The following is a 27903-nucleotide window of genomic DNA, read 5'->3' as shown; positions in this document are numbered from 1 at the left end:
TACATATTATACAGGGTGATATAGACATCTTCAGACGCAAGCTAGCGGCAATTTTGGTTGGCTCCACATCGAATGATAACACCGACATCCCAACATACAACAAATAGGCAGGTGGTCAGAAGGGTGTTCGGATTTACAAAAAACTGCATCTGGCTAGGAAATTATTAAGGAAGGCATCTTCTTAAGCAAGATTTTCTATTTTTCTAATCGATTAATTACATTGCCAGGTTAAAGATTTGCTATGTGCTATCAATTAGAGAAAGTCTGGATTCGGGAATGTTTGTAATAGTGTGATTTGTGATAGATAAATTTAGAAGCATTGCCAACATCTTTTGTACAGTCCATGGTCTGTAAAGATTTCTTGATAGAAACTATCCCCAGGATTGGCTTCAGAAATTCTTGCAAATCATATTTTCACCTGAGATTTTAGTAACCTAGCTTTGTTCAATGTTTACTTTGCTATGGGATATTGGTTTCAACCAGAAAATTCATTTGCATGTAGCAATATTGACAAATGTAACACATTTCCTCCTATGATTTGTTCTGAAATTTCCATCTCAGTTCTGAAATCTGATGTTGTAGTGGTGTTTGTTCTAAATCTGAGTTCAAGTACTGAATTTTCTTTCAAAAAACTGAAACCTGAAGCTAAGCTCTAAATTCAGTATATAACCCAGTTAATGAACAACTCCTGAATTTAGGTTTAACATACTGAAATTCAAGTGGCTCAAGCTGTCTAGTTTTGCCTTATGCTCTAGTATTGAAACTACAGATACTGAAGTTCTAGTGACTGGAAGTTTTAGTTTAAACTAGGACCAACTGCAGTGTTGTTTAACTTGGGCACATATATGTATCATGGATGTTAAATTCAACATTTTCTTAAAATTATCACACAGTCTAACCGCATCACTTAATTCCTATGCTGCAGCGGATGACCAGTTCATATTGCCATATCTGAATTTATTGTCGCTAGAGAGATCAGTTGGTAATGCGAATCTAAACTCCGGGAGGCCCATCACACGCCAACGATACTTATCTTATTGGCAGTACTCGCCGCCGCCGTCAAACACACGCCAAAATCACCACCGAAATTTTTCTGTCATATTATTTTCTCAAATTTGTCATGTGCTGAACCTGCAATGGATCAGATTTGAGCATTGCCATGTAATTTATATGCGTTTTCAATCCAACCAAAAATATCTTACAAGATCCTCATCATGTCTGAAATCAATTACAGAACATGCATTCATACAAAGTCATCTATATAATGTATTCATACAAGTAACCAGCAGAAAACGAAAATCATCAAAAGTAGGCTACACAAACACAATTTCTCTCTAGGATCAGCACATGCATCTGTACAACTTGTCTATCTTCAGCAAAATATGAAGCTTTGTATCTTCAGAAGAATATTGCACCTACAACAAAAATATGCAGCTTCTGCCAAAAACATCCTGGTAATTGCACTCTATATTGCCAGAACAGCTGCAATAGGCAAGCAACTAGCTGCAATATCCTTCCAATTCAGTCAAATGACGTTGCAGTCACTTCATCTTGGAAAAATAACCTGAACAGCTAGCAACAATTAACTCATAGTGGCATGTAAGGAAATCATTACAATTTCAAAAATATCAAGGATCTGCTATGCAAGTACAAAAACCGAGCACAAAAATAAATTAAATAATAAAGCAAATTAAACAGCTATCTACTATTTTCTGAAAGTTTTCATACTTTCACAGGCCACAGCCATCTATAACAAATCACTAACATCATTAGTATCTGGATTTTCAAACCTACAAACAAAATTATCAAAAATTTCAAACCTACCAACAAACTACTTCGGCCACATGAATTTTAAATATTCAGCACCACTATATGCCATGCTACAACATTTTAAAGTCCTTATTATTTGGCCAAATCAACTAGATCAACCCCTAAAGGCCATCAAAGGTCAAAAAATAGCAAAATGCTTTTCAGGCTGAAACAATGGAGCAGGTTGAACTGGCCAAACCTATGTATCTAAACAAGTGATCCTACCCTTAACTAATGTTATTTTTGTCATATAAAATTCTTTTGGTGAGGACATGTAAGTTATGAATCGTATGATGTCCATTTGAGCAGTGCCTGCCAGTAGTTTCTAACAATTGCCGGTAGTAGTTGAAAAAATTGCTTACTAAAACTGATAAGCCCTCCCTACGAGTATGTGTTAACTCGCACAACAAAAGGTGGACGCTGGGATCAATTAATGATTCGATCCAGCTATTAATCATGAATCCAGCTATTATTGAAATCTACATACTTCATCCCAATCGCATTGTTACAATCTCAATTTATCACAACAGAGCACTTTTACCTTATGACAATTCTACCAAAGTATCAATACCTACAGGGTTGCTTACTTTTTTTCCCACGAAGAACGCATCAGGAAATCACATGCCTGTTTGAGACGAAGCCTGGAGTTGTGTCCAAGCCGGTTCAAGTCGACACTACGGGGGCACAATGTCGATGGCATGCAACCTCCCCTGTCGTCAGCGGCGGAGGTGCCGGCAGATCACGCACAGTCCCAAAATCACAAAATTCGTCAAGCCCAATAACCCTAATTCAAGAAATCCCCAAATTCAGAAAACACTACAATCAAAAGCCCCAAAATTTACTAAAGCTGTTTTCGAATCGGGCAAATTGCATACCGAATTGGAGCCCTAAACCACCGAAGAACATCAAGGCATAAGCTCGCTGTGCAGCCACCGCCAGGAAGCATGCAACACCGTCCTCGCGCGCCGGCACACGCTCCGTCCTTGCGTGCTCTGGCTTGCACTCCAAGCCCCCTCTTGGGTGCGCCGGTGCCACCGCACGCGCGCCGTTCACACCTCGCTGCGCCCCCAGCCGACAGCTCGTGCGCACCACTCCGCCGGACCGTCGTCGTCACCATCGCCGCCGCACACTCGGTCACTCGGGTGCATCGGAGAGAAGAAAGGAGGAGAGGAGAAGAATCCGGAGCTAGGGTTTCGCTCCTCCCCTGCGTAGGCGACTTCAGCCGTGCGGATGCGGGGGCATGAGGCGACGGGAGGAAGGAGGGAGCGGGAGGTAGGCGGAGACGGACGGCGCCGGCCACCTCTGGCGTCCAGATCAGGGTGCCGATCCTATACGGGGCGATCCTTGGGCAAGGACATATTACTCCCTCTCTTAATGCTGAATTTACGAGAACGCCATAATATTTTTTCCAGAATTAAACGAATTTCCACCCTTATATCTCATCTATTCAACGATCCATATTCATTTAGAGGTACACTAAAAAAATCCAAAGAAAGAGAGAAATAAAAAAAGTATGAGACAGCCAAGTAGAACAACGTTCAATGTATCGATTTGGTTTAGACTAATAGGTTTCCACTAGTTTTATCATGTCTTAGTTATTTTGCAAGTAATATCTAAATAAAGTTAGAAATACACGAATTTTGGAAGAAAATTATGTCAAGGGCCAGGAGGCCTTATCGGCTTGTCAAGGGTGGCTGGCTAGCCACCTCAAACACGCCAACCAACCACTTACTCACTATGGAAGGCAAAGGAGTGTCAAGCTAGACCGCCACCTTGCCAATCATCCTAGAGGCCAACCAAATTGAATAGGCTCCACTTTTTTTTAACACGCAGGAGATCTACGTATCATTTCATTAAGATAGAGAAAAAAAGGTGTACGGTGTTAGAGAAAGATTCCAACACCCGTACACCAAGGATACAACAGAGTACCACACACCCAAAGGAAAAAAACACAAACTAGTGCATTAATAGCACAGTCCTAGTAAAGAGATCATGGAGCCAAGCAGCTTCTGCTAGGCACCAAAGAGCGTCCTCATTAATGATGGCTCGGAGGACATCAGCCAAGCATGGGGTAGCGCCATTAAACACATGTAGCCGACTCTATTTCCATACTTTACTTTATTTATGGAACATTTATCCAATTGACCGATTGGCCTATCGACCATCCAATATGATGAAGTCAATGCCGACATTGATTATGAGCTATAGCCAGCATGATGTGGTGGATTGCCGGCAGGATGTAATGAATCGCAAATCCACCAGGGAACGTGCTAAATAGGTTTAATATCTTCTACAATCATCGACATAGTGGGTCCGAGAACATCCTGAATATCAATTGTCGATTTAGTGGATTTAGGAACCTGCTGAATGGGCTCGACATCATCTTCAGTTATTGACGTGGTGGATCGGTTAGATTGTGAAGGTTTGCCAATACATTTATGGCCTTCAAGCTAGTTATATGCTCCCATTCGTTAGTATTTTGGGAGATCATAGAGGAGATGGTGTTTCTTTGCTAGCATAGGGGAAAAGCACCTATCGAGTACAAGGCTACATCTTTCTCTTATATCTTTTTTCTAACGAGTCGCACAAGATGGTGCGAAGTTCTATTGATAGAGAAGGAAAAAATGACAAGATTACGACTCTGAAAGCTCGTAACCAAGAAAAAACGAAAAAATATACCGCTACCCATACATTGATAGCGCCAAACCACAAGTCCTGGAGAAGACTAGCACCAGACCGACCACCGCTAAGCCAACAACAGAACAACCGATATCACCTAAAACCTGACCCTTACAAACAACACAAAGTGCCCTCTGTCGTGGCCAACTTGTATAAACTAGACACCGCTACAAGAGGAAGAAATCTAGAGCGTGCTTGTGCCAAAAGTTTGGGTGGTTTTGGCAAGGGGATGCCTAGACGACGTCTCCAAGGAGAGAAGCGATGGAAACACAACCGCCATCGTCCGTTAAGGTCTCAAGAGAGCCGAGACTGGGCTTTCGCCCAGCAACCACCCTTGAGGGGTGAGACGGCACGATAACACCCTCAGGAGAGGAATGACACTTGAGTACCATCGATTGTCGGTCCGACAGAGGCCGGGCTAGGTTTTCACCCACCGTCCACCACCTGCCAATTAGCATAGAAACACCATTGCTCCACCACCATCAAAACCTTCGCTGGTGCATGGGCACACTGCATCGCCGCCCCCCGCTGGCCAGTCTCCGCGTGCAGCCACCTCACCGGGCTCCGCCTCCACTGACATTACCTCCGCCGCCGTCAAGGTCTCTGAGGCCTCATGCGACGGAAATCCATTGCTCCACCACCATCAAAACCTTCGCTGGCACGTCTCCGCCTCCACCGACATCACCTCCATCGCCATTGCGGTCTCCGAGGCCTTCGCGTCGGTCGCATGTGCCTCCGCGCCGGTCGCATGTGCCTCCGCTGGCCTCCTCGCTGTCGCACCATCCCCGCCAACCGCTGCTTCCGTCGCCCACAGCACCGGCCGCCGTATCCATGGATGCTCCCACCACCCCCTGTCATCGTCCGGCCAGATCCAACCGTCGCGGAGTCGGACCTCGCCCGCCGTCACGCCACCGGGCACCGCCTTCCGTCACCAGCAGCAGACCCCATCGCCAGCCACTTCCACCACCGCCACCCCCGTCAAACGCCGCCGCCCCACTGCACTACCCCACCACCGACTTCCTCCTCACTAGATCCAGCCAGACGGCACAGATCTGGACGGTTCCGAGCAGCCCCCCTGCCCCTACGTGGTGAGAGAAACGAAGCCCCACCACCGTCGTCCTTGCGGCCACGTGGCTTTGCCGGCGGCCGGAGGACGAGGGAGGGAGAGGCGGGCGACGGCGGCCTAGTTGCCTTCCACATCACCCTCGTGTCGCCCGAGAGGGAGGGCGACGTGAGGGCTGAGATTATCAGTTGGAATATGCCTCCAGTCTTCCTCTTATATCTAATTTTTCGCTAATTTTGAGCTAATAATTTAAATTTTATCAGTGCTACTTGGAGATTTTTCTAGGTAAAGAGGGATGGAAAAAGAAGAGATGTGAGGTTCACATAATGGGTTTTGCAATTTTAATTTTGGCATGTATTCAAATCATCTGGACAGGTCAACACCACTAGAATTGGTCCAATCCGGTTTGTCAAGAGGTTTAACAAATATGGTCAATATATAGTCTCTGGTATGAAAAATTATGAACGACTTTCTAACATTAGAAAATGTTCAGGAGTTTAAGATAGACTTTTGTCAGTTTTTCTATTTCTCAGCCACCAGTTTGTTTATCCGTACACGGTACACAACATGTCCACGACCATGAGTTCATGAGTTATTTTTTTATTTGGAAAAATGTCTGTGCCATCTATTTCTCAAATCACCAAATTTTTCTTATCATGCATTCCGTTTTTATCACTGAATCAATATCAACTACCCACAATGTTACCTTTGCTTTCCTCACCGAATTTATTACGTCGACTAATAGTATCCAAATATAACACTTATCCTAAACATCGTCCTATTTTTGTTATAAATTAATGATGTAAATCATATTGGGTAATCTTATCTAATCTTATCATCCATATTTTACTAACATTGCTAAACATGGACTGTGGTCTATCGAAACGTCTTCCCGACTCTTAATGCCATAGGTAAATAGTGATGTTATGCTTATTCATGTGCTTTTTTAACTCTCAATGCGAATATATTTTATCATGTAGCAAATAAGTTCTCTTTCGGACCATGAAAGGCTCTCATACTCAATTTTACAACTTGGCTCCATTGTAACATACTTTCTTAAAACTCATTAAAATTATTGTATTTTCTAAGAGAAAATCCAAGACATGCCATTGACAAGCACCAATTTTAAGAAATGCCCTCGACAAATGTGAGTTCTATGAAATGCCACCGCACAAACGATTTTGTCTCAAATATGCCATCTCTGTTAGGGTTCCATTTGAAGCACTCCGTTTAATGCTACCGTTCAATGCTACAGGATGATAAATGCATTTAACGACGCGAGATGAACTAAATCCGAACGGTGATGATATTTCTGCGACAAATCTCTAGCACCTTTTGCTTGTTTAAGTATTACATAAACATAGTTATATCTGAGCCAGTAATGTCTTCAGACCTGTTTCCCGTCCAAGAAGATAATCCCTCCGTTTCAGGCTATAAGATGTTTTGACTTTAGTCAAAGTCAAACTGCTTCAAGTTTACCAAGTTTATAGAAAAAAATAGTAATATTTTTTATCCAAGATAAATTTATTATAAATATATATTTAATTATTAATTTAATAAAACTAATTTAGTAATGTAACATTACTATATTTAGTTAAACTTAAAGCAGTTTGACTCAAAACAATTATCGTAAAATCTAAATCGCATGCGCTCTCGATTTCGCCCTATCCAGCGACGCACAAAGATCCATCCGATCGGCCGAGGATGCTCCATAAATGACGGCGCTTTCCGTGTTACTCTACTGAAAATATATACTAATAGTCCATCAAGCAAATAGGAACCACCTATGCTTCAAATAATTTTTTTCTCTTAAACTACTCATCCGATCTATGATCCGATTACACCGTTGTGTTCGTACCAATTAAATCTTTATAACAAGATCTCACATGATTATATTTTGATGAAAAATTATAAATTACTTTTATAATATATTTAAATTACTTTTAGATTTCACTAAATTACTTCTTAGACATATAAAAGTAAATTTAGTAAAGTCTAAAAGTAATTTACATAAATTATAAAAGTAACTTAAAACAAAAAAAAGTAACTTTGTCACGACATTAGAAGTAAATTCGTTTTAGGCATAAAAATGTGACTCTATCTAGAAATTAAATTTAATCAGTACAGATCAGCACAAGTAAGTTTAACAATTTTGAAAAGTAACTTTGATGTTAATTGAAAGTAACTTTTGTATGGTTCAGAAGTAACTTTCTATAAATCTGTTTTAAATACTGATTGTTTTTTCCTTTTCACTTTTGTTTTTCATGTAGTATGAGAAAAGAAGATAAAACTTTTGATGGATTGTAAATAACATTGATGGAGTAACTAATGATAATGAGAATTAATCATGTATAAGATGTAAAAGTTACATCCTAATAACATCGAAGTTACTTCCTAACATGTAATAAATTACTTTTAAATTAATAAAATGTTTAAATATGTTCAATATGGATCTTATTTTGTCACATATTTTGAGTGGAGCACAATGGTGCAAATAGATTTTAAAAACAATATGTAATTTAAAAGATATAAGTTTTTTTAAGAGGTTAAAAAAGACATATTTATACTTGATAGAGTGGTAGCTGGATAAGACAAACCGGCTAACAATAGCTATCTAGTCACATCCAACAATTAATTTTTTTTGGGTTAATTGGATCCATGCCACTGCAAATATGACAAACCAAAAATATATCACTACTATTCACGTTAGTAGATAGATGCCACTGAAAATTTTTAAAATTAAAACCATGCGACTCCGTCACCCTTCCTTCCTGTCCTCCCCGTCATTCTTTCCGTCCTCTCGCATCCTATTCCCGTCCTTCTCCTCAGCCCATGTACAGTGCATTCCCCATCAGCTTGAACAGCGGCGTGAGGCGGGTGACCACGGCCGCGTCACTGCCGGCGAAGATGGAGAGCGTCGCCTTGCAGGCCCCACGGTCGCCACCGGAGACCGAGGCATCGACGGCAGCGTAGCCTTTGGCGGCCGCGACCTCGGCAATCTCCGTGGCGAGAGTGGGGTCGGAGGTGGTCATGTTGACGAGCACGCCGCTTAGGGCGAGGCCGGCGAGGGCGCCCGTGGAGGGGTGAGGGAGGTGGAGCGGACGTCGGAGGGGAAGCCGGCCATGAGGAAGATGACATCGGCTGCGACGGCGGGCGCGCGCGGGCTTTCTGCGAGGGTGGCGCCCCGGCGGCGAGGAGGTGACCGGCCATGGACTGGCCCATGACGTTCGCGCCGGTGGTGGATGACGGTGACAAGTGGAAGGGGTTGGTGACAGCGAGCGATGGACTGGGAGGGACCATCGCCGGGGCAGCGGAGGAGGAGGATGACGGGGAGAGAATCTCGATCTGAGCTCTCCCCCCTCCCCATGATGACCTCGCCGCTCTCCCGCCCCGATCTGCGGCACCGGCATGGCGCGGTTCGAGGTGGACGGTAAGTTGGTAGAGGGCGTGGACCTGCTCCGTGCTCTACGCGTTCTAGCTGGTGGTTGTGGTCCTGACGCTCGACTTCACCGACGCCCTCGTCGTCCTCTGCGCGCTCTCTGCCTCCCATGTCCTCGCCTTCCTCTTCACTGCACGGTTTGTCGACTTCCGGGCGTTTGTTGAGTACTACAAGGCGAGCCTCCCCGCGCGTGCGCCACTGGGGCCGAGCTCGTGGAGCCCTTCTCACTGCTCATGCTCTTCTCCCGGCGGCGACGATATGCGGCGTGAAGAGAGAACGGGAGGACGGAAAGATTGACATGGGGGAGGACGGGAAGGGTGACGGAGTGGCATGATTTCAATTTTAAAAATTTTCAGTGGCATCTATCTAATAACGTGAATAGTAGTGACATTTTTTTCGATTTGTTACATTTGCAGTGACATGGATCCAAGTAACCTTTTTTTCCCTTCCCTACGGGCTACGGCTACAGATGTTCGGTTCCCCCTCTTTCTTTCTTTGGCCATGTGCCCCACCTAGGGGTGGATAGCGAGCCGGCTCCGCTCGGCTCGGTCATACTCGTTATGATAACGAACTGGCTAGGCTCGGCTCATTATCGTAACGAGCTAGAAACCCAGCTCGGCTCGGTTTGTTTGAAAGCTCGAGCTAGCTCGTTAGGCTCGCGAGCCAACCCATCCAAACCATCCAGCTGGCGGCAGAAGAGGAGAGGACCTAGCAGCTGGCGATGGGCAGCCTCCTCCGCGTGGATGCCGTGGTGCGCGGAGAGGAGACGGCGTGCGGAAGGTATGGCGCGCCTCCACCATTGGTGGTGGCGGGCGGTGGCTCGCTGCCGTGGCGCGGGCGGAGCCTTAGGTTGTGCCGCTATGCGGGTACGAAGGCGGGGTGAGGAGGAAGATGCGAACGGAGAGGGAGGAGTTGGGATCAATGTGGAGGTCCTTGGAGGTGACATCGTCCGCCACGGAGAAGGCCTGGTTCAACGGTGCCGTGGCCTCGTTCGCGCGATAAGAGACCCCGAACGCCGCACGTCGTCTTCCTCGCGCGGTGGCTGGCGGCGGCTGGTGGAAGTGCAGCGGCCCTAGCGGCTGGCAACGGCGCACTGTGGAACAGCGGAAGGGGATCGAGGATTCGCCAGAGACAGAGAAAGATGCGGTGCGCCGGATGACTGGATGAGCTATCTAGGGTTTTGCTGTTGTCTTAAGCCTTAGTATTGTCTTGGGCTGGGCCTTTGCTGTCGTCTGTTGGAGTCCTGACTTACTAAAGCTCGTGAGCAGCTCACGAGCCAGCTCGAGCTGACTCGTTATCTTTAACGAGCTAAAATAACAGCTCAGGTCGTTAGAAAAATTAAACGAGCCAAACCGAACCGAATTTATCACGAGCAGTACGAGTTAACAAGCCACGACCTCCTGTCCACCCCTAGCCCCACCCCACATGACCGCCCATTTCCGTATTCTCCGGCAGGAACACAAATCTTCCCCATTTTTTTTTTGTTCGCTTCCATCCGCCGCAGCAGGAAACAAACCGGCGATCCATCCATCCATGGCCGCCGCCTGCGCGTGGGACGCCCTCCCGGAGCACCTCCAGGAGCGGATCCTCTCTCTCCTCCCGCTCACCGCGCTGCTCCCCGTCGCCGCCGCCTCCCGCGCGCTCCGCCGCCTCCTCCGCTCCCGGGCCTTCCACGCCCTCCTCACCCCGCACCGCCTCGACGCCTTCTTCCTCCTCTCCCCGCGCCTCGCCTTCCACCCGCTCTCCCGCCGCCTCCTCCCCGCCCCGCCCGCCGCCTCCCCTCCCGTCGTCTCCTCCCCCTCCCACCTCGTCACCGCCGCCTCGCTCCTCCGCCTCCCGCCCCTCCCCGCCACCTCCTACCTCCTCGCCGTCGTCCTCCCCATCCCGGCCTCCTCCTCCTCCTCCTCCTCATGCTCCCGCGAGTTTACCCTCGTCGCGGTCACCGCGGGCGCCCGTGTCCGCTCCTACACCCTCGACTCTGCCGATCCCTCCCCGCGGTGGGACCCTCGAGGGGATCTCCCTCTCCCGTTCGCGCTCCTCGGCAACGCGGCTGGCGACCGCCGCCAGCTCTTCGTTCTCGGCCGCGGCCCCGACGCGATTCTCGTCTTTGATCTCGCGACGGGGCAGTGGACGGTGCTGCCCGCTGCGATGCCACTCGGCCTCACGACGGCACACCTGTTCGTCTTCGGTGGGCGGCTGTTCTTGGTAGGCGGGGTGGAGAGGTTTGGGGTGGTGGAACGTGTGCTGGTGTGGAGGCTGGAGGGCTCCGAGGCGGCCGCGGAGTGGACGGAGGTGGGAGCGATGCCGGAGGAGGTGTTCGATGAGCTTGTGGCTGGTCGGCATGGCAGCTTCTGGCATTTTCAGGCTGCAGACAGAATGGGGATCGTTTGCCTGTACAATGCTGTAGATGGGAGGCTGGTGATGTTTGATGCGGTGGATGGTGGGTGGACTAGGCTGTCACGAGTGTCTGGTTTGGACGTTGAGGAGAGCCGCCGGTGGTTTGGGCATGTCGTGGAGCCGCGCGTGGAACTCCTGCTGGGATAGTGCAGCTGAGGCTGACGAGGTTGTTTTCTTGACTTGTATGTTTCTGTGAGATACCAAACGACTTCTCCATCTTTGCCTTAATCTTGACCCAAATGTCTGTGTAAATAGGCATAACTAGATCCTCTAGTTGTTTGTCATATAAAAGAAAGCAATATTTATGTAGTATAACTGCATGATGCTTCGGTTCAAGTCATCCCAGGTTGTAACATTTATAACATCTATCAATGATTAAAAATAAATACAAATTCTGGTGTTGGCTCATGATTGTGCATGTATAATTAATTCTTAAGACACACTGACAGTTTTCCGATCATGTTCTGTCCCTGGATTATGTGGTCTTGTACACTTCAGTAAATTGCAAACATCTTTCATGTTCATCACGGTGTTTTTTTCAGTCCAGATTGTTATATGGTTTACTAAAACACTGCTACATGGATCTAACCAGTGCTATTACTGTCATCTCTTGGTTTTTGGCAGAATAGGAGCAGATATTAACAAAATCATGATGAAGCTCACTTTCTTGTATTTCCAGGCTAGTTATTTCAACTAAATACTATTATGTATTTGTTGTGTATGCAAGCTTCTATTTGTCAGAATATGAGTCATTCTTTACAAAAACCTCCATCTGCTTATTGGATGTAATGCAACAAGTACATGGATTTTCATTTGCAACCATATACTACATGTAGTGGGAGTATGTCATGTGATTTGTTTCCACTGAATATTTACAAACAGTGAGCACTGAAGAAAATATTAGCAATGTTGATAATACGGTAAGATTTCCTTTGTTTACTAATGTTGAGCTTTCAACGGCTAAGAACTAAAATAAATAAAAGTAGAATTCATGCTTTTCTGTCTTAATGATGTACATATGACGTTTTCTTGGAGTGCGCTTGTTCTTTTATGTATTAAAGATCATGTTTGTTCAGCTATGCAAATTCGTGGTATGTGGTGGTGGTGGTGGGGGGGGGGGGGGTGTTCACAAAATGCTTTGATACTTGCCTTCATATTTCAATTCCCTACTTAATTTTCAATATTACTCTTAGACGAGTATTTTTCTGGCATCATACATAGTAATAGTACGCATATATAGTTCCTGGCTGATTGTAGAGTGGAGGCTTATCTGTACTTGCAGACACTGTGGATACTCTTTTTGGCAATGTATCTTGGGCCTGATGTGGAGATGTTGGAAATGTTGCATTGGTGATACATTCATGTTTCAGGTTTCCCCCTATTCCAGGTCATATTTTGTACTTCTGTTTTATTTTTGATCAAATCATTTCATATTTTATTTCTTAAACAAACCACATCTGTTCTGTTTAGTCATTAGTGTTATAACTTGTTTCCAATACACTGGAACACATTAAGACTAATTTCACGTGTGAAGTTGCTAAAAGTCAAAACTGATAATAATAATTATTTAATTAACAGTCTACCTTGTGATGCTGGAATATCTCAGTACTGAGAAAAAGGTGTGTTTCATTACATTCCTTAATAATAAGTTGGAATGGTTGAAATCAAGATTTCAATTTTTCAATGGTGTTGTTGATGCTCTTATCAGATGGATCAGTTGATTGAGGGTGGGAGTAGATTTAATGACTTTCATAGCTTACAAGTTATATCCAATTGGTTTGCCTGTTGAAAACTTTGTGAGTTATACTGAAGTCCTGCCTGGTTACATCTTAATTTTTTTTCCTGATGTACCTTCCATTAAACCCTTTTACTCTGTTCATTAAATCCTAAACTCTAAATTGTGCTATTCTTATCGCTGTGACGTCATCTCACCCTGGATGTCTTTTGTTCTTTGAATTGGTCAATTCACTCTGGGTAATCCAAAATTTTTTAGATCTTGTGAATTTGTGTTATATGACCAGTTTAGGATATTTTGGTATGGTTGATGTTGTTGTGCATTGCATTTGACACATTAAGCATAGTGGCCTATCCTAATCTTTGCAGTCTAGCTGTTATTTTAGATCATTATCTCTACTACTTTAAAAGGAGAGTTTCGTTAACCCTACCCTTCTTCCTTTGCCTGCCTCTTCAACCACACTGTTCTGTGAGCCTGAATTGAACCAAGCTTAAAATTACCACCCAATCCGCTCCTCTCTGGCCTCCGCTTCCCTTGGTCACACGGTCACGCCTACATGCTGCCACCAGACCACCTCTTTGTAAATGCTAACTGCTAACCTTGTCATCTCTCTTCCTCCTATTATGGATCACTATGGACTCACAAGGGGATTGGTGTCTAATCTTGGGACTCAGGTAGTGTTTGGTTGCAAGGATGGGATGGGATAGGGCGAACCCACTTTTAGGGGTGAGTGGGTTGGGTTGGTCCCTGGAGAGGAATATTCCTCTTAGATCCGGAACCAACCGATCCGGCAAAATCAGTCGGACGAGCTCGTCCCACCTGGGACGAGTGCACGGCGTGAGCCGCGCCACTTCGTCCCGCTCGCTCACATCGTCCGTGCTCGCGTGCGCCGTTGTCTGTCCATGCTCGCTCGCGCTTCTCGCCCTGTGACGCCGCCCTCGGGAGAGCTAGAACCACCGTCCTTGGGAGCCCCTGTGGTGATGACGACGGCGCGCTCGAGCGGTGGCAGGCACCTTGGGCCGGTGGCGGTAGGGACTCGGTGACGGCGGATCCGGTGATGGGGAGGGCTGCAGCGGCGAAGCTTGGCTGTAGGGAGGGCGGCGGCGGTAGATCCAGAGGCGGGGGACTTGGCGGCGGCGGATCTGTCGCAGGCGATCTTCGGATCCGCCGTGCGGGCTCTGGCTGTGGCGACGATGACAGAGGGCAAGGGTGAGTGCTCCGGCGGTAGGGGCGGCGACGACGATGGTCGTTGGCGGCGGCGTGCGGCCATCGTCGTGCTCCTCCGCCCGCCCGGCTGCCGTCGAGCCGGAGCTCCTCCGCTCTTAGGCCGTCGTCACGCATCTCCGCCTGCCGTCGTCCATCTTGTGAGCCCGCCCTCACTGCTCTTCCTCTTGCTCGCCGCCGGCTTGCTTGCCCGCCGGCCGGCCCATCTCGTGCACAACGCCTGCTTGCGAACACCACCGGCTTGCTTGCTCGCACGCCCGCTCGTTGACGGTGGTTGCAAACAGCGTCCATCCCATCTTGAAAGTGTCAATTAGGCCTAGAGGGGGGTGAATAGGCTAATTCAAAAATTCAATTAAAAGCGGAAGCAGTAATTTTCGGATATTTCCAAAATTTTCGGATATATACGAAAATTTTCGGAGTCAGCACAAATAGCAAAGTAAATCCTAGATCTAGTTGCCTACAACAAGAATATGCTAGCACAAACAGCAATTAGACCTATAGCAGCTCAAACAAGCAAAGCTAGTGGAGAGGAGGAAGTAAAGTCACCAAAGATGAAGCTCACGAAGTTGTTCCCGAAGTTCGAATCCTTGAGGGGATACTACTCTCTGTTGAGGAGCTCACTAAGAGCCGGGTCTTAGCTAACCCTTTCCTCAAGAGGTTGCACTAAGCACTCTTCCTTCCACTAAGGGTATCTCTTTCCTTTCGGAGGTGAGATCCGACTTTCACAAACTTCTCCCGGCCAACCACAAGTAGACCGGTGGCTCGGGAGCAACACCTAGCCGCCTAGGAGTCCTCAACCTTCAAGAGTAACAAATGAAGAAATGAACTCCCGGAGATGAAGCAAGTGCTCACAAATTTTCACGAAGTCAACAACAAGCACTCACACAAACTCGAATCCACAACTCACACACACACCAAATCCGAATCGAACACGGGTGAGAGGGGAAACAGGAAAGCAAGGCTTTTAAGTGAATCTCAACAAGAGCAAGCCAAGGGCACAAGAATATCCAATGTGACCAGCAGCCCTCACAAGTGAGGGGAGGGGGCTATTTATAGCCACAGCCCAAATTCTGCCCGTTATGCACAATAATTGTGATTTTCGGATATTCCGAAAGATTTTCGGACATGTCTGAAAATTCCAGCTCAGCACCAACAGCAAAGTCAACTGAAGATTTTTCGGACATTCCGAAAACCGAAAATTTCCAGAAGCAAAAACATCGTTCTGGATGTTTTCGGAAAAGTCCGAAAATAGCTTTCGGACAAGTCCGAAAATACCCAAAAGCGATTTTGACTTTGCTGAAGTTTTTTGGAAACTCCGAAAATCAATTTCGGAAAAGTCCGAAAATAAAAAGAACCATATTTGCCTTCACAGTCATTTTCGGAAAGTCCAAAAATGTCTTTCGGACATATCCGAAAATTTCCAGAAGCGAAAATTGGTTAAGTGCATTTTCGGAAAGTCCGAAAATGACTTTCGGAAAACTCCGAAAATTTCCAGAACACATCAAACTGAGGAGAAACACTTTTAAAAATTGATTTTGAGCACTTTGATCACTCCTCATATGTCAATGCATCATCCCTCTTAATAGTGCGGCATTCCTATTGACTAAAAAAAAAGAAAAGGTACAAAATACCATTTGCTCATTTGCCGCATCACATCACATCAACGTATTTGGCGGGATACGCATTACGCTAACTCATTGAGGACATAACAACCTTCACATTTGCTTAAAGAAAAATGTTACTCCTCTCTAATCGCATTGTAATTAATCACCAAAATCATTAGGGGCCTAGATGCACTTTCAATCTCCCCCTTTTTGGTGATTGATGACAATACGATTAGAACACAAGAGAGAGAGTATAATTTAAGGTTTTGGTGCAAAGGTTTAGTGAAAGCTCCCCCTAAGAGTGTGCATAAAAGCAAGTGGAGAGCTCCCCCTAAATCTTTGCATCCACATTGAAGCTCACAAGACAACAAATATATCACATTTGCTCATCACATCCAACACATCACATGCATAAGAATAATTATATCTCATCACAAGCACCATATAAAGAGTATAAGGCATTGCACCACATTAAACATAATAAGATCCATTACATCTCAAGCATCCATAATTAAACAATAAAGTCTTACAAAGCATTAAACTTAACTTAGAAATCACACATAGTCTAATACAAATAAAAGCCAAATGTGCTCGACCCTAAAGACATGATAGATAATCTCCCCCTTTGGCATCAAGACACCAAAAAGAGAGGACGATGAGACGACGACTCAAGCGAAGGACGCCTGAGGAGATCCTCTAGAGGTGGTGGAGGATAGCCATAGCCATGGCCATAACCAAAGAAGTCGAAGTCAGGAGGCAACCCAGCAAATGGATCCTCAATCTCTTCGTCCTCTGGCTCATCGGGCTCGGCCTTGAAACCCGGAGGAGGAGGGACATCAATGTGGTGGTCCTCATAATACCTTGCCTTGAGGAACTTGATGTCGCGAGCTGTTTTCTTTGCCGAATTCCGCAATCGGCGGTTCTTTTTGGCCTCCGCGGAGCAAAGACCAAAAAGACTCTGCAAAATGCGGAATAAGGGAGACGGCTCATGACGAGCCACAGGGGAAGGGCGCTCAGGAGCAGGAGGCGGCTGAGTGGAAGAGGAAGGGATGTCCTGAGCAGCTGAGGAGCGGGGGCCTTAACAAGGCGCAAGTGAAGCTGGGAATGAGTCACATCATGACGGAACTGAAGTTGAGTGACAGTCTCGATCATCCGCATAATGTGAGGGGCATAGACCAACCCTTTCTTGTACTGAATGGAAGCCATGCGGATTTCCTCCCACACAAAGTGATAAACATGAAAGCGATGAGGAGGGGGATCAAACCTGAGAAGCACGGTCCTAGAGAGGTGGTTAATGCTGCTAGCATCACCATCCTTAGGCACAAAGGACCGGCGAAACATCCGGTTCAAGTAGGCAAAGTACGGCCTGAGACCGTCGACCTTGCCCAACACAACATTAGGATCATTTGGAGTATAAAGAGGGAGCAACTCAGTGTTGGCAGGAATCTGAAGATTATGCAGGTCATTAAGGTTGAGCAAGGAACGAAGACGGAAACCCCAAATCTCAGCCAATTGCTGATAGGAAACAGAATACCAGGACCCCTGAGTCATCCAGTGCATGGCACGATAACGATCAAAGAAGATGGTGGCATAAAACTGAGCAATGATTTCGTTGCACCAATTCTGCTGCAAAGTCATGAGGATCGAATACCCATAAGATCACAATTTGCAATCACATAGTTTATCACCGGATCATTATGCGCCTGCAACTCCTCCCAGTTGATCCATTGCATGGGAACGGTGGGATGAGCTTTGGACTTGATCACAGACTCATAAAAGTCTTGTTGAAAGAGAGTCCAGAACCGCGGATCCGTGGCGGTGCGGCGAAGGGGGCGCGGATCCTCATCCCGGCGGGGAGCAACAACCTCAGACTTCCGCCGCCAATCATACACTTGGCGAATCACCGCCGGATCCCTCTCAGGGGTATGAATGCGGAGAGGACCAATGGGAACATTGGGTTGGTGCGACGGCGTTTGCGGTTGACGAGAGGATCCCTCACCACCACCACCACCACCAAGAGCATGAGTAGATCGCCGAGGAGGGAGGTTGCCGCCCCGAGCCACCCGCGCAACCTGAGGAACCGCCTCCTCTCCACCGGACCAATCACTATCCGAATCATCATGAGAGGATGGAGTGGGAGAGCGGTCCCTCGGGCGCTTGGGCTTGTGGGAGGTTTGCTTGCGGGGAGGCATCCTTCAAACAAAAGGGATACAAGAGATCAGTGAATGTAAGCCAAAGAAGCAAGAAACAAGTGAGTGAAGGCAAGAATCGTGCAAAACCGAGGGATAGGGGTCGGCCAGGGATTTTCGGACATATCCGAAAATTTTCGGAAAAGTCCAAAAAATTCTGGCTGAACCCTATAACTCAGATGCTGCACAAATCCGCCAACAAAAACTGGTGAAAGTGAATCCACAGGTTCTAGGGCACTAGGGGAACATCTCCACCAAAGGGAATTGCAAGATAAAACTTGAGGAATCAAAGGATTTGATTTTAGGGCGAATACCTAAAGAACGCGAAGAACACTTGAAGAACGCGGTGAAGATCGACAATGCAAGCCCCAAGAAGTCCCCCAAACGCGCTCCCACGAGGATGGAGGGGAGGGGAGCCGCGGGAAGTCGCCGGAGAGGAGGTGGTCGCCGGTGGGGAGGGAGGAGGGAGTCAATCCCGTGGGGAAAAAGAGTGGAAAGGAGAGAGAAAGGAGTCCACGGGGTGATATATAAGGACCCCGAGATTTTCGGATATTTCCGAAAATTTCCGGTAAGTCCAAAAAGATCCAGAAGATTGCGCACGCTTCTGTAGATTTTCGGAAAAATCCGAAAATTTTTCGGAATGTCCGAAAAAACTTGGGATTGCTGAGAATGAAGAGCGACAGGACAGGAAATTTTCGGAAGGTCCGAAAATTCCTGGAAAACTGTGTTTTGCAAGGGGATTTCGCCGGGAATTTTGAAGAAACAGTTTTGCAAACTTTTTAAAGGAATTTAGCAGGGGACTAGCATCGGGAAATTTTTTTGACAAAAACACAATTCACAAAGATTTTTATAGGAATTAGGAATGGAGGGATGGTCGAGCACTAGAGGCTCCATTTGAACTTGTGACTAGCACACAATCAATCACACAAAACAATAGCCAAAAGTCAAATGGACGATCCGAGGGATCAAAAGAGAGGGAATTATCATGAGACAAGATAATTCACCCTCGAGAGAGGGAATGTGTGAATCTATTTCAAGTTGTGCTAGGACCAAAATTCATTGAAAAATGAGATCCCCATACACATAGATTCATGTTCTCCACAAAAGTGACTAGTGTCCATCCATGAGTTGAATGACCATTTTGTCACAAAGTGGTATGCAAACCTATTCTACCAAGCAAACATGCATGCAATAGATCAAGCCACATTCCGAGAATCCAAGATATTTAGTTCACTTCTCAACTCACAAAACCTAGTTTCATCTAGTGGTTTGGTGAAGATATCCGCCAATTGTTTGTCGGTTCTCACATGTTGGATATCTATGTCGCCTTTTGTGGAATGGTCTCTCAAGAAATGATGGCGAATATCTATATGTTTGGTTTGGGAGTGTTGGACGGGGTTGTTGGCTATCTTAATGGTGCTCTCATTGTCACATAGGAGTGGGATTTTGGATACATTGAGGCCATAGTCTCTCAAGGTTTGCTTCATCCAAAGAAGTTGAGCACAACAACTCCCCGCTGAAACATATTCCGCTTCGGCGGTGGATAGGGCGACGGAGTTTTGCTTCTTGGAAGACCAAGAAACAAGGGACCTACCCAAGAATTGGCAAGTACCCGATGTGCTTTTCCTATCCACTTTGCACCCGGCATAATCCGCATCGGCATAGCCAATGAGATCAAACCTCGCTCCCTTAGGATACCAAAAACCAAGGTTAGGTGTGTGCACCAAATATCTAAGAATTCTCTTCACGGCCACAAGATGACACTCCTTCGGAGTGGCTTGAAATCTTGCACACATGCACACACTAAGCATAATATCGGGCCTAGATGCACAAAGGTAAAGAAGTGAGCCAATGATGGAACGGTATACCTTTTGATCGACGTCTTTACCTTGCTCGTTGAGGTCGAGGTGGCCATTTGATGGCATGGGAGTGTGGATTGGCTTGGCATTCTTCATCCCAAACTTCTTGAGCATGTCCTTCAAATACTTGGTTTGGCAAATGAAGGTTCCTTCCTTGAGTTGCTTGATTTGAAGGCCGAGGAAGAACTTCAATTCACCCATCATGGACATCTCAAAACGTTTGGTCATCATCCTACTAAACTCTTCACTAAAAGACTTGTTAGTAGAACCAAATATAATGTCATCGACATATATTTGGCACACAAAAATATCATTATCATGTCTTTTAGTAAAAAGAGTTGAATCGGCTTTCCCGATTTCAAAGCCGTTTTTCACAAGAAAATTGCGAAGACACTCATACCAAGCTCTAGGGGCTTGCTTAAGCCCGTAGAGTGCCTTGTGGAGCTTGTACACATGGTTGGGATACTTTGGATCCTTGAAGCCCGGTGGTTGCTCCACGTATACCAACTCGTTGATAGGCCCGTTGAGGAAGGCGCTTTTGACATCCATTTGATATAGCTTAAAATTGAGGTTAGTAGCAAAAGCAAGCAATATGCGAATCGACTCAAGTCTAGCTACCGGCGCAAAAGTTTCACCGAAATCTAATCCTTCGATTTGGGTGAACCCTTGCGCCACCAACCTCGCCTTGTTCCTTATTACGACCTCGGCCTCGTCTTGCTTGTTGCGGAAGATCCACTTTGTGCCAATCACATTTTGCCGAGGTCGCTCCACCAAAGTTCACACTTCATTCCGGGTGAAGTTGTTCAACTCCTCTTGCATCGCCATCACCCAATCCGGATCATTAAGAGCTTCTTCCACCCTTAGAGGTTCAAGAGAAGACACAAACGAGTAATGCTCACAAAAATTTGCAATACGAGAACGAGTGGATACTCCCTTGTTGATGTCTCCTAAAATGTTGTCGGTGGGATGATCTCTTTGGATACTTTGGTGGATTCTTGGGCAAGCTAAATTGATCGGTGAGGGTGGCACTTGTTCGCCTTCTTCACCTTGATCCAAGCTTGAGGTAGAGGGATCGTCGGCTTGGGTTGATGTAGGTGGCTCCACTTGTGTTGAGGAAGAGGCCCCTTGTTGTGGCTCCCTAGGACGTACGTCCCCAAGAGCCAACCTTTTGATTGCTTCGCTCGGGTCCTCTTCACCTAACACATGTGAGTCAACTTGTTCTACTTGAGAGCCATTAGTTTCGTCAAATGTCACATCACACGCGATCTCAACAATACCGGAGGTTTTGTTGAAAACGTGGTATGCGCATTCATTTGACCCATACCCAAGCAAGAATCCCTCATCCACTTTAGGAGCGAACTTAGAGGATCTAGCCTTTTTATTAAGAATGTAACACTTACTACCGAAAACACGAAAGTAAGAGACATTTGGTTTGTTACCAGTAAGAAGCTCATAGAGAGTCTTCTTAAGAAGGCGGTGAAGATAAAGGCGGTTGATGGCGTGGCATGCGGTGTTGACGGCTTCGACCCAAAAACGGTCTGATGTCTTGTACTCATCCAACATGGTCCTCGCCATCTCAATGAGAGTCCTATTCTTCCTCTCGGCTACTCCATTTTGTTGAGGTGAATATGGAGCCGAGAACTCATGCTTGATGCCTTCTTCATCAAGGAAACTCTCGATGCACGTGTTCTTGAACTCCTTGCCGTTGTCGCTTCGAATGTTCTTGATCTTGAGATCGAACTCGTTTTGTGCTCTTCTTGCAAACTTCTTGAAGATGGCTTGTGTCTCACTCTTGTCATGCAAAAAGAACACCCACGTGAAGCGTGAAAAGTCATCAACAATAACAAGACCATATTTGTTACCTCCAATGCTTAGGTAAGCAATTGGCCTGAAGAGGTCCATGTGAAGAAGCTCCAATGGTCTTGAAGTGGTCATCACATTCTTGACGGGATGATGTGCTCCAATTTGTTTGCCGGCTTGGCACGCACTACACACCCTATCTTTCTCAAATTGAACATTTGTTAGTCCAAGGATGTGATCGTGCTTTAGAAGCTTGTGAAGATTCCTCATACCAACATGGGCTAGCCTCCGATGCCAAAGCCACCTCGTGTTGGACTTAGCCACTAAGCATGTTTCATGTTTGGCTTGAGGAAAAATCCACAAGGTAAAGCTTTCTCTTGAGAACACCCTTAAAGACTACCGAGGAATCATTCCTTCTATAGACGGTCACATCAACATCGGTAAAAAGATAATTGTAACCCATAGAACATAATTGAGAAACGGACGGAAGATTGTAGTTTAGAGATTTTACCAAGAGAACGTTGGCAATGGAAAGATCATTAGAGATTGCAATCTTACCCAATCCCATAACCTTTCCCTTTCCATCATCCCTGAAGACTATATTATCTTGTGAAGTGCCATTTGGATCAAGAGTTGAAAACATTGATTCTTCTCCGGTCATGTGATTGGTGCATCCACTATCAATCACCCAACTTCTTCCACCGGAAACATATTCCTACAAGAGATCAATTTCTAGTTTTAGGTACCCACACTTGCTTGGGTCCTCTCATGTTAGTAACAAGTGCCTTAGGCACCCAAAGTACTCTCTTGATAGAAATATTCTCGCCCCTTGGGCCTACATACTTAGCAACAACACGACCACTATCATTCTTCCTAAGAACATAAGATGCATCAAAAGAACAATGTGAAGCATAATCATTAGAAAGGATACTTTTGGCCTTAACAAAGTTGCTAAGACCTTAGGGCCTCTTAATCATCACACTCTTGTCCACCTTTCCTTTTGGTGGAGGAACATACCCAAGACCCTCATGATTGAAGTTGTCCCTTTGATAGCCTAGGTACTTCTTTAGGGCCTTACTACCCATATGGCACTTAAGTAGGCCATTGTGAAGGAGTCTCATAAGCTTCTCATTTTGCTTTTGCAAAGCACTCAAGGAAATAGAGTTAGTAGCACAAGCTTCAATATCAATATCTTTGCATCTCACACATGGTTCATTACTTGGGACAATTTTAGAACAAGATGGCTCGCTAGAGAGAGACTATTATTTAAGGTTTCGAACTTCTCTTCAAGAGAGGTAAGCTTTGTCCAAGCCATCCACTCTCTCTTGAAGTTGAGCGTTCGCCACCTCAAGATTAGCATGAGACTCTTTGGTTTGCTTGTAAAGCCTTACCAAAGCCTCATTTTTCTCTCTCTCCTTAGCAAGCTCACTCTTGAGTTCATGAGACCGCTCTTTCTCACGAATGAGCAAAACCTCTTGCCTCTCAAGAGTAGCATATTGGTCCTCAATTCTCCCAAGCAACTCACTCAAGTGTGGTAGGGATTCCTTAGTTATGGATTTGAACAATTCATCATCCATAACCTCATCCTCCTCATCACTAACAAGGTCAACATTAAATGACTTGGGAGGAGAAGGTACCTTAGGCTTCTTTGCCATGAGGCAAATGGGAGCATCCTCATCACTTGAGTAGTCGAAGAGTCTCGGTGGTGATGAAGGCTTGACGGCGAACGTGGCGACTCCTTCATCACTTGAGCTTGACTCGGACTCGGAGCCGAAGATCATCCCAAGGTGAGCTTGGCCATAATGTTCCTGCTTGCTATGCTTGTGCTTCTCCTTCTTCTCACCCTTCTTCTTATCTTCCTTGATGTGAGAACCATCCTTGAGGTGGGAGCAATCCGCAATGAAGTGACCGGGCTCTTTGCACACGTAGCACACTCTTGCGGAGTGTTTTCCACTTGACTTGTTGGAGTAGTGCTTGGAAGAACCTCCTTTGAAGAAACCGCTTCGCCTCATGAACTTGCCGAACTTCTTGACGAGGAGAGCCATCTCTTCATCATCGATCTCCGCCTTGCTCTTACTCTTGCGGTTCTCTTCTTCTTCTTCCTTCGCCTTTAATGCCAAGTCTTCCTTCTTGATGCTTGTGGTTGAGCTTTGGTTGATGTATTGGATGACATCGTTGGACTCTTGCATGAGCATGTCATGGGCAAGAATACGTCCGAGCAAATCGTGAGGTGTGAGAGTCTTGTAGTCCGGACGCTCACGAATGATGGTCACTAAGGTAGAGTTCCTTGGAGTGATTGCTCGAACCATCTTCTTGACCACCACCCCATCGGTCATGTCCTTGGAGCCAAGTCCTTGATCTCATTGGCGATCTTGCTCAACCGATCATACATGTTGCTTGGGCTCTCACCATCCAACATCACAAACCTCTCAAATTGCCCCTTGAGGATCTCCACCTTGGACTCACGAACACTATCTGTGCCTTCATGCAAGTTCCGAAGCGTGTCCCAAATCATTTTGGCACTCTCAATGCCATCTACACGGTTGAACTCACTTCCACTCAAGGCGCTAAGTATTGCATTAGCGGCTTGAGCATTTTTGTGCTCGTTCTCGTCGTCCTCCTTGGTGGGATCTTCGGGATTCTGCAAAACATAGACTTTTTCGACTATTCTCCAAATAGATGGGTTAATAGACTTCAAATGCATCTTCATCTTATGCTTCCAAGCGGCATAGTCTGTACCATTGAAGTACGGAGCTTTGCCGCTATATGTACTCACATAAGATGTAGATGTAGGGGGATAGTCATAAGGAATCTTAACTCCCTTATCACCATCATTCCCATCCCCCGCTTGGCCCGACATGATCTCTCCAAGCGGTTAAGCCTAATTAGGAGATTAGGCTCTGATACCAATTGAAAGTGTCAATTAGGCCTAGAAGGGGGGTTGAATTAAAAGCGGAAGCAGTAACTTTCGGACATTTCCGAAATTTTCGGATATATCCGAAAATTTTCGGAGTCAGCACAAATAGCAAAGTAAGTCCTAGATCTAGTTGCCTACAACAATAATATGCTAGCACAAACAGCAACTAGACCTATAGAGGCTCAAACAAGCAAAGCTAGTGGAGAGGGAGAAAGTAAAGTCACTAAAGATGAAGCTCACGAAGTTGTTCCCGAAGTTCGAATCCGTGAGGGGATTCTACTCTCCGTTGAGGAGCTCACTAAGAGCCGGGTCTTAGCTAACCCTTTCCTCAAGAGGTTGCACTAAGCACTCCTCCTTCCACTAAGGGTATCTCTTCCCTTTCGGAGGTGTGATCCAACCTTCACAAACTTCTCCCGGCCACCACAAGTAGATCGGTGGCTCGGGAGCAACACCTAGCCGCCTAGGAGTCCTCAACCTCCAAGAGTAACAAATGAAGCAATGAATTCCCGGAGATGATGCAAGTGCTCACAAATCTTCACGAAGTCAACAACAAGCACTCACACAAACTTGAATCCACAATTCTCACACACACCAAATCCGAATCGAACACGGGTGAGATGGGAAACAAGAAAGCAAGGCTCAAAAGTGAATCTCAACAAGAGCAAGCCAAGGGCACAAGAATATCCAATGTGACCAGCAGCCCTCACAAGTGAGGGGAGGGGGCTATTTATAGCCACAGCCCAAATTCTGCCCATTATGCACAATAATTGTGATTTTCGGATATTCCGAAAGATTTTCGGACATGTCCGAAAATTCCAGCTCAGCACCAACAACAAAGTCAACTGAAGATTTTTCGGACATTCCGAAAACTTTTCGGACAAGTCCGAAAATTTCCAGAAGCAAAAACATCGTTCTGGATGTTTTCGGAAAAGTCCGAAAATAGCTTTCGGACAAGTTCGAAAATACACAGAAGCGATTTTGACTTTGCTGAAGTTTTTTGGAAACTCCGAAAATCAATTTCGGAAAAGTCCGAAAATAAACAGAACCATATTTGCCTTCGCAGTCATTTTCGGAAAGTCCAAAAATGTCTTTCAGACATATCCGAAAATTTCCAGAAGCGAAAATTGGTTCTGTGCATTTTCGGAAAGTCCGAAAATGACTTTCGGAAAACTCCGAAAATTTCCAGAACACATCAAACTGAGGAGAAACACTTTTAAAAATTGATTTTGAGCACTTTGATCACTCCTCATATATCAATGCATCATCCCTCTTAATAGTGTGGCATTCCTATTGACTCAAGAAAAAGAAAAGGTACAAAATACCATTTGCTCATTTGCCGCATCACATCACATCAACGTATTTGGCGGGATACGCATTACGCTAACTCATTGAGGACATAACAACCTTCACATTTGCTTAAAGAAAAATGTTAGTCCTCTCTAATCGCATTGTAATTAATCACCAAAATCATTAGGGGCCTAGATGCACTTTCACATCTCTCCCTCATCCCTTCAACCAAACAAAAAAATTAGGATCGTCCCATCCTACAAACCAAGCATGTGAGTGGGATCATTCCAACCCCAAAATCAAGGATGGTTTCATCCCATCCCACCTAGTCTCGAAACCAAACACATGATTAGGGCTTGTCTGCAGCTACCCAAGCCACATTGAGTTCAGTGATGTACCGACCATTGTTCCTCAAGGCCAAGCAGACAAACACAAAGGCTTCCAGTGTGCCATTGCTGTCTTCATCCTTTAAGGATAAAGGCCTTTTGCTGGGCTCAATGAATGCTGTATGAGAAGATGGTGGTGTCTTACCCAGCCTGCATGTGATCCTACACAATGGATTTGACCATATGTAGCCCTCTTCTCTCTTCTCTGCAACTAGCTTCTTTTTACCAGCAATAAGGTTAAGCTTTCAGGATAATGAACTTGGCTCAATGTTGTAATTCTTTCGGCAACTTAGTTCTTGTACACTTCATTCTACGATTCATGTCATGATTACTCCTCTCTGTTCTTTAAATCGTGTTTAGCAGTTAATTGAGGACTGATTCACATATAGATATTTATTTAATCATCAGATAGTAGCTATGTCCTTGTATGCATTTGCAGTTTGAGCATCAGTTGCTTAACATGGCAAAACGACCAGGAAAGTGTTCCCTGCTCCTAATTCATGTATAAAATCATGCTTTTCATTGAATCCTTCGAAGGTAGATGGTGTGGTGGCGGTGGTGGTAATAGCATAGTGTTCTGCTGATCGGCTTAGTTGTATTGTACATATATTTCTACAGTTTATTTAAATTGACATATATTCCTCCAGCTGAAAAACTCAGTTTCTGCTTTGCATGATGTAGTTTCATTTGCTCCTAGAGTTGCTTCCATTTGTGTTTGTTACTTGCAAATTTGGTCATAACCATTTGCCTGAATAATTAGGCTCATTAAAGCGAAAAAGGAACTTTTCAAATAGTGATGATCACAATAAGGCTGTAGTCTGAATGGAGGAATGTCAAACTCAATCTCTTGATTTGGTCCCAGTGTCCATTTCTTAGTTTTGTTGATAATGTCAAGGAGTTGATGGAGGGTTTAGCGGCAACAAAACTCGGATAAGTTATTCATGGTATAGAGCGGACCTCGTCAATTTACGTTACCAGTATTTGCAGTTTCCCATAGAACAATATTGCTGTATGATATTCAAGTTTGGATTGCTAGTTTTGAGATAAATTTCAATTGAGTATGGCCAATTGGCTACTCTCATATTTCCTTTGCTTGCTTTTCGTTTTTTAGATTTGATGGATCCTCGATGTGGCTGACAGCGCTGTAGCATTTGCATCATAATTGATGATTCTTGGTCCTGAGGACTCTGCTCCATAGTATTCAGTAATTTTCTCGAGTCCTAGAACACGATCTTCCAGCTGAGATAGTTGTGATACAGAAGTTGGCCCTATCTTGATGATGGTAATATATCCGAACAAAGATTTCATGATTTATCTCACTACTGGAAACCGGACTGAGAAGTTTCAAGGTTTTATTTCAGCGTCTGTTTTTTATGAAGTTCTTGAAAATTATGCGACATGTGAGTTTAGTTGGTCACAGACTTATGTCGCGCTCTTGTATAGTTTTTAGATAAATAATACCATGTTTGGCATTCTTACTTTTTCCTGGTGCCGTATATCCTTTTTTTTTTGAGA

The 27903-nt window shown here is 45.4% G+C and overlaps 2 protein-coding genes and 1 long non-coding RNA gene across 6 annotated transcripts; 1 reads left to right on the top strand and 2 right to left on the bottom strand.

Annotated features, from left to right (window-relative positions):
• Positions 1-1154: 1154 nt before the first annotated feature.
• Positions 1155-3107, bottom strand: LOC4323977 (uncharacterized). Its single transcript, XR_001542817.3, has 3 exons — positions 2685-3107; positions 2397-2593; positions 1155-1564 (listed from the first exon to the last, which is right to left on the bottom strand). It is a non-coding gene; the product is annotated as an uncharacterized lncRNA (long non-coding RNA).
• A 7295-nt stretch (positions 3108-10402) lies between these two features.
• LOC4323976 (protein ABERRANT PANICLE ORGANIZATION 1-like) lies at positions 10403-27870 on the top strand. Of its 4 annotated transcripts, XR_003242833.2 has the most exons (4): positions 10403-11553; positions 12670-12774; positions 12966-13006; positions 13096-13382. XR_003242833.2 is itself a non-coding variant. In XM_015766184.3 (2 exons), exon 1 carries the CDS (start codon positions 10416-10418, stop codon positions 11532-11534), a length of 1119 nt encoding a protein of 372 aa, XP_015621670.1. In that variant the 5' UTR covers positions 10403-10415; the 3' UTR covers positions 11535-11553; positions 12012-12391. The 4 variants fall into 4 exon arrangements, 1 of the variants encoding a protein (XP_015621670.1); XR_010734887.1 differs by lacking the exons at positions 12966-13006; positions 13096-13382 and adding an exon at positions 27500-27870 and having other exon boundaries at positions 12670-12757; XR_010734886.1 differs by lacking the exons at positions 12966-13006; positions 13096-13382 and adding an exon at positions 27500-27870.
• LOC136355341 (uncharacterized) lies at positions 22738-24658 on the bottom strand. Its single transcript, XM_066307830.1, has 2 exons — positions 24208-24658; positions 22738-24151 (listed from the first exon to the last, which is right to left on the bottom strand). Exons 1-2 carry the CDS (start codon positions 24656-24658, stop codon positions 23085-23087), a joined length of 1518 nt encoding a protein of 505 aa, XP_066163927.1. The 3' UTR covers positions 22738-23084.
• Positions 27871-27903: the final 33 nt, after the last annotated feature.

Source organism: Oryza sativa, chromosome 1 (assembly GCF_034140825.1).
Source record: "Oryza sativa Japonica Group chromosome 1, ASM3414082v1".
NCBI lineage: Eukaryota > Viridiplantae > Streptophyta > Magnoliopsida > Poales > Poaceae > Oryza > Oryza sativa.
This window is presented reverse-complemented; position numbering and strand designations above follow the sequence as displayed.